The following is a 7,500-nucleotide window of genomic DNA, read 5'->3' on the forward strand; positions in this document are numbered from 1 at the left end:
CTTTTAGCTACACGTAAAGTCAGCATGCAAACATGCTAACAGTGAAGTTAGCCCCTGGTATCATTAGCTGTTTATTTGCAGGTATTTCCCGCCAAAACAAACACCTTATCTAATCAAAAAACTGTCCTGTTTGTTTTCCTGCTCACCAGATCTACACTGTTGGACCCAGTGGAACCAGACTACTCATGTGGGTAGCCACTGGAAACCATCGTAACCACTGGAAATACGCTAATGTCATACTTTCCAACCCAGCACCTTTCAAAGTGACCTTCCAGGCGGAGGCGGGGGGTGACATGTGGACAGACATCGCCTTGGATGACATTTCCTACACTGCAGACTGTATGGAAGGAGGTAGAGCCCCATTGTTCCCTTTCTGTCTGCTTTTTTTTTCTTCGATCTTTCTCGTCCATTTGGTTTCTTTATTTTCCTCGTTTCCTGTCCTTTGAGCTCTGGAATCATTCCTCATGCCTTTTCTTGCAATTTTCACCTTCTCCAGTTTCCTCTTCTTTCCACATTTTTCTGTCCTCTAATATCATCGCTCCTGTGCTCCGTTTCCATATGAACTGTGCTGACCCTCAGGGGGAGTGTAGGGAGTTAATGGAGCCTGTTGCCCTGCAGGTCTGTATGAATTCACTGCTGAGACTGGATGAGCGCTCGGGGACTGCATAGAGGGCAATAGGGGGCTGAAAGCAATTACATTTATATTTTGTTGTTTCCTCACTTCCACCCTGCCGGCTTCCTTTCACCTCTGAATCTCTCTGTTTTTTTTTGGCTGAGTTTCCAGAGAGCCAGCTCTCTGTATGTCCATGTCAGTGTACCTCTCTGTGTCCTAAAACCAAAATCTGAGGTTTCTGACTCTACCATGAGTCTGAATATGTTGATAAATCATCAATGAATTGGGTATTTGGTGCATATTTTAGGCTTGCAGAGTTGAATTGTTGCGCTGTACTGTATGACCATTTGATTGGATTGGGAACTTTTCCTGGAAAACCTTGATATTTAGTAATGATGGAAGGGGACTTAAGGTGAATTAAGCACACATCAGACGGATCAGATCGGCCATCTTTGAAGGTGTACACTGTCTGAAGTTCATCTATAAAGCTCTTCTTGGTTTGGTGCCTTCTTATTTATGTTCATACCTTCAAAGAACCTGAAGCCACTACGCCTTGTGTTCCTGTGATGTCTTTAAACTGTCTGTGCCTCGTGTCCGCACTGAGCTCGGGGAAAAGAGCGTTTAGTTTTGCTGCTCCCACCGCATGGAACTTTCTGGCGGATCTCATTTGGCTTGAAGCCTTTTGTCTCGATCTTAAAAGATAAAAACGTGAGACAATGGGACAGTGCCTGATGTGTTTCTGTAATCTGTGATCAGGATTCTGCACTTTATCTGTGAATCAATTTGCACGTTGTAAATCGTTGTTCTCTCCTCACTTATTGTTTTGTCTCTTTATCATGTAATGCTCTTTATGAAGTGTGCTGCTGACGTCTTGACCAGGTCACCTTGTGAAAGAGATCCTGATCTCAGTGGGTTAATTACCTGGTTAAATAAATAAATAAAACATGTGTTATCATGTCACTCAGGACCCGTTACCCCCCGGCCTCTGACCTGCGCTGTGGACCAGTACCGCTGCGTGTACTCCTTTCAGTGCATCCCTGAGAGCTGGAGGTGTGACGGAGAGCCGGACTGTTCTGACCGCTCCGATGAAGAGGTCTGTCCCACCCTGGAGCCCGGTACTCTTCCTCCTCAGGATCGCTGCCCTGTTGGATATTTCCAGTGTTTGAATGATACCTGCCTCCCTTCCATCCTGCGCTGTGACGGCGTGCCGGACTGTCCCGACGGAGAGGACGAGCACAGCTGCCGTAAGTAGTCCTGTTTGTGTCAGAGTCACTCAGACGTCATCCATTCATATTTACAGTCCATGGTTTAGCAATCCTTTTTCTGGCTTGTAGCAATACTCTGAACATTTTGAACTGTGTTCTTTCAAACTGAAATTTTGCCAACCTTTGGACTAATGAGGATTTGAGAGAATTTGAGTTCTCTATCCCGTGTGGTTTGTTCATAGAGATCTGTGAACACACCTCTGAAACAGCCTGTTTTTCATTCTCCATCGTTTTCTGTTTCCAGCTCTGCTGCAGTGTGAGCTGGGGGAACTGGTGTGTGAAGGTTCGCCTGGTTGTATCCCTCTTCAGAAGCGTTGTGACCACTCTGCTGACTGTCTGCCGTTTCACTCCGATGAGTCCAGCTGCCATGGTAACACCTTTTTATCCACCATCTCCCTTTCAGCTTCCTGCCATTAACCACTTGATGATTCCCAGACCTTGAAGCTTAGATTCTAATTTTAGGGATGTAGGGATCCTCTTCCTCTGCACAGTTGGATTTCCTTTCTTGCCCGCCAGGTGTTCAGTTCTTTAAGTGTTTAATACATTTCTCTGCATGTATTTATAAATACATCCACCCAATATCTCTCATGAGTTCCTCGTCACCTTTGACTCAAGTGTTGCCAAGTCCACCTCCATGTCTGCTCGTTCGCAGCAGTGACTCCCAGGACATGTCTGCCTGTTTTAGTCTTCAAAGCACACCTCAAAGGTTCCTGTGAGCTGCCAAGATCCATTAAAAGCCCCGCTTTCCTGCGTGCTCAGGAGGAAGGACCAAACTCCACATTTAGCCGGCGTTTTACTGCCAAAGTCACTTCATCAACATGAGGGTTTCATAATGGTGTCTCAAACATGATGATTATTTAAAAAGGCCACCCTGATAACCCCTCACACAACCTGTGGCAGCCGGCGTATTATTCATCAGATGCTCTATAGCTGGCTAAATGCACATGCAGACACATTCTCTGCAGACGTTAACGGATGATGCTCGATAGTGCAGCGTTTTCCCCCACCGGCAAACGTAATGCACAGATTTCATGTTCTGATGTCAAGGCAGCGTTCTTCAGTGTGCATCTGTTTTCTGTCAGAGGAAGAGAGAACGGAGGTGAAGAGGTTTGAGAAAAAGATTTGGACAGTTTCATCTTTTGTGTGTCATACAGTATTATTTATTTATTTATTTACTCATTTATTTACTCATTTATTTATTTATTTATTTATTTATTTACTCATTTATTTATTTACTTATTTATTTATTTACTCATTTATCTATTTATTTATTTACTCATTTATTTATTTACTTATTTATTCATTTATTTATTTATTTATTTATTTATTTACTCATTTATTTATTTATTTACTCATTTATTTATTTATTTACTCATTTATTTATTTACTTATTTATTTATTTATTTATTTATTTATTTATTTATTTACTCATTTATTTATTTATTTACTCATTTATCTATTTATTTATTTACTTACTTATTTATTTATTTATTTATTTATTTATTTATTTATTTATTTATTTATTTATTTATTTATTTATTTATTTATTCATTTATTTATTTATTTTGACAGGGACAGTGTACAGCCAATTAGCTGTACCAGAGTTAGCTTTAAGCTAATTTACATCTGTAGTCCCTGGGCAGGAAACAAAACATACACTAACAACATCTTCACAACAGTAAGACCGTACACAACCACTGAACAATGGCATGACACTCGTCCACAGTGAAATTCACACGTTATATTCAAACAATAATAGGCTAAGAGCACTCGACTTTAAAAACTACACAAAAAAAAAAAGAGCTATACCGCAACATATATCTCCAATTCAGCACAACAACAAAGCCATAATAACATACTGTATCAACACACGACAACATTATCAAACAGAGTTCATGACAAAGTGTTTCTGTGTGATGAGGACATGATTTGATTTTAAATTTAAATTCAGCAAAGCTACGGCACTCTCTGATTTTAGCCGGTATGGAGTTCCAGAAATGTTGTAGCTCTGACAGAGTCGGCTGATTTGCCAAACTCAGAGGATCTGTGTATAACACAATCAACCGTTTATTTTTTGTGTGATTTGCAGATTGTCCTCCGCTGTTTTGCCGGAATCGTGGCTCATGCCTGGTGAGGAAACACGGGCCTGTTTGCATGTGAGTTAACACACACACACACACACACACACACACCCTTAAGACTGCACAAACAATCAATCAAACTTTATTTATAAAGCACCTTTCAGACAAATTAAATTGCAGTTCAAAGTGCAGAAAAGTTATTGACGAAAAAGTAGTTTATAAAATCATTGAGAGACTAAAGCACACCAATAAGAATGAAAAGAAAAATATATATATATATAAATTAAAAAATTAAATACAACACATAAAAGCAATAAGATATTAAAATTAATACATAGGAGAAGAATATTTAAAATTGTAGTAGGATAAAAAAAGCACTATATAAAAGCCAGACAGAATAAATGAGTTTTAAGACTGCGTTTAAAAATCTCAATATTCTGGGCTCCTCTCAGACCCTCAGGAAGGTTGTTCTTCCAAACAGAGATACACATCATGTCTCCTCTTTTCACTCCTCCTCTCTCGTCCTTTATCTTTCCTCTGCGGGACTTTAAAACATGGAAATCCCTTCAGTCTTCTTTTTATTCCCCTCCCTGCAAAAGACATGATCCATGAAGCATGTGGGAATCTGCTTATCCCCCCACAGCTTCACCAGGGTGCGTCTGCCTTCATTTATCCACCAGCACAATGTGTCCCCATGGATTTCTCCTGGTCAGTATTTACACACGACCCCATGCTGCTCCCAGTGCTCCCACTGGGTTAACCACAGAAACCGATGCAGCAGATAAACACTGCAGAGATGCTGTCACAATGGCATAAACATAAAGTTAATCAAACCACATACTGTGATCACTCTGTTGGAGGTTTTTTTCTCTCAGGAAGCTCATGAATCTAGTTCCCTGCATCAGCAGCTTGGAATAACTGCAACGAGATATTTCATTATAAAAAGTAAGAAAGCAGTGATGAGACTTTCTGCTGGATCTGCTAACATCGATATGCTCCTCTGACTCCTTAATGAAACATTTCACTTTTCTTCATATTTGTGTCAGCTGGTTGCTTTTTGCACAAACTGGATGTGAATAGTGAAATGTAAAGCAGGGGCGTGTCCAGAGGGGTGGCACAGGGCCCCCTTGAAATCTGATTGGCCACCCCTAAAGTCTTAAACTTGGGCCCCCAGATGTTAGCATTTTATATTTAACATTGCCTTCAGTTCTTTAAGCCACCCTTGACCTTACACTGATCATGCTTTCAGTTCTTTGCTGCGATATGGAGCTTTCACACATCCACAAAACTCCTGAAAAATCCCCCCCCCCCCCCCCCCCCCTTCCCATCCAACAGGAACAGTCACCTGCTGTGAGGGAGTTATGTAAACAAACAACTCAAGAAGATTTCTGGAACAGCCTGCTTCACGTTTTCTAGAAATCTTCAGGAGTGCATCAAAAACATAAATCAGCTGCATGTGAAGATACATCACTCCTGTTTGTGTCTCCATCATCAACTCGTATGCTTTGTATTTCATTCCCCCATCTTCATCTCCCTGTCCGACATTCCCCAACGCCACGCCGCCGCTGCCTCCTCTCGTTATGTAACAGGACTTCACTGCAGCTCCTGTAGCTGTTCCAGCATCGATAGCGGCCCCGCTGTAGCAGCACCAGAGGCCAGCGTTGGAGGGCATCTCTGGCTCAGTATGTGCAGCACGTTCTCCCACTCTGCTGAGCAGGATGCACCGGGGGGAACCAGGCCAGGGACCTCCTACTGCCCAACCAGACCGTCAACACAATATATACCCGGAGCCCCTCTGAATGATAATGACACAGCCTGGTTTGCAGAGAGCGGTGTGTGTGTTTCGCATTACAAGGTCAATGTTACTCAGAAATCAAGCTGATGCTGAGCAGATGTCGACTTGGAGCAGAGTCTCCGTTTGGAAGAAGAAGATGAACTTCAGGGCCAAACTGCTGTTAGTCTGTTTCCATGCTGGATGTCAAACATTCACAGTCGCAGGGGGAAGAGAGATATGACTTGTGTTCTTTAAATCTTTGATTATTTATTTAATTTTTCCCCTGTGGCGATGAACAGATGATGGGTTATGTTGCTTGCTAAGAAGATAAAAATAAGGAACTATTTCTTCTGACATAAGTGTACACTTTGTCTTTTATTTGCCCTTCAATAAAAAATATTGCAAAAATAAAACAATAAATAAACGGTGGCTGCAAAAAATGACCCAGGAGTGGTGGATAAATTGTTGCCAAAATTAAGTTAGAAGCATCACCTTTGAATACTAAGAGAGAGGCAATGCTTGAGGTGGAATTAGCTATGGCAGTAATTCAAGAAAAGTTGAAGCAACACTTTTAAATAAGTGAAATATTTAGCTAGAACAAATGGATTAAGGTGAATTCAAAGCTTGCTCCAAAGGCAAATGGACTGGTTGAAGATCTTGCAGACGTTTCACCTTTCTAAACTTTCTGGCCGACAGAGCTGGCCATCTTCAAGATGTTCAACCAGTCCAGTTCAAGCTTTGAATTTACCCTGACCTGGATGAATCAGAACCTCCACAGACATAAACTGAATTGTTTGCTTAACTTAAAGTTTGAATGTGGTGACCCCTGACTTTCTCTCCAAATGCAGGCGGTCCGATATTCTCACAATTATTTAAATCGCACCTTTAATGTTTGCACTGACTGTTCTTTAATGTCTGTTTTTTATAATTTTTTAAACATTGCTGTACATATATAAACAACACAACTTCAGAAGCTCAACACTTTTTTTATTTTTTATATTCAGGTCTAATCACAGATTTTTCTCCTCAACTGTTTAAAGGTTCTTGTTTAAATCTCACATATATTTTTATCCCTGCACGGGTTATGTACATTTCTTGTACAGGTCTATTTTTAATTGCTCAGTTTAAGTTTGATTCATCTAGGGGTATTCTTTAAATCTTTTTTTCAGGTTAATATATATGTATGGGGGGGGGGGGGGGGGGGGGTCGGTTTTGTGGTTAATCTGTAACAAATGTTTCATGTCATGTACGTCTTTGTAACCTGCTACTGGATGCTTTGAATTTCCCTCAGGATCAATAAAGTATCTATCTCTCTATCTCTCTATCTATCTCTCTATCTATCTATCTATCTATCTATCTATCTATCTATCTATCTATCTATCTATCTATCTATCTATATCTCTATCTCTCTATCTATCTCTCTATCTATCTATCTATCTATCTATCTATCTATCTATCTATCTATCTATCTATATCTCTATCTATCTATCTATATCTCTATCTATCTATCTATCTATCTATCTATCTATCTATCTATCTATCTATCTATCTATATCTCTATCTATCTATCTATATCTCTATCTATCTATCTATCTATCTATCTATCTATCTATCTATCTATCTATCTATCTATCTATATCTCTATCTATCTATCTATATCTATCTATCTATCTATCTATATCTCTATCTATCTATCTATCTATCTATCTATCTATCTATCTATCTATCTATATCTCTATCTATCTATCTATCTATCTATCTATCTAT

The 7,500-nt window shown here is 40.0% G+C and overlaps 2 protein-coding genes across 5 annotated transcripts in view; both read left to right on the top strand.

The window, feature by feature from the left end:
- Window positions 1-7,500, top strand: part of LOC132994233 (xin actin-binding repeat-containing protein 1-like) — a 140,782-nt gene that overhangs the window by 67,125 nt on the left and 66,157 nt on the right. The gene's annotated exons all lie outside the window — the stretch shown is intronic.
- malrd1 (MAM and LDL receptor class A domain containing 1) overlaps window positions 1-7,500 on the top strand; it is a 59,354-nt gene that overhangs the window by 45,826 nt on the left and 6,028 nt on the right. For all 4 annotated transcript variants that reach the window (XM_061064445.1, XM_061064444.1, XM_061064443.1 and 1 more), the window contains exons 25-28: window positions 150-351; window positions 1,579-1,857; window positions 2,123-2,248; window positions 3,968-4,034. In XM_061064445.1, the coding sequence (XP_060920428.1) occupies window positions 150-351; window positions 1,579-1,857; window positions 2,123-2,248; window positions 3,968-4,034 (674 nt within the window). The remainder of the gene's footprint in view (window positions 1-149; window positions 352-1,578; window positions 1,858-2,122; window positions 2,249-3,967; window positions 4,035-7,500) is intronic.

The sequence above is a fragment of the Labrus mixtus genome, chromosome 19 (assembly GCF_963584025.1).
Source record: "Labrus mixtus chromosome 19, fLabMix1.1, whole genome shotgun sequence".
NCBI lineage: Eukaryota > Metazoa > Chordata > Actinopteri > Labriformes > Labridae > Labrus > Labrus mixtus.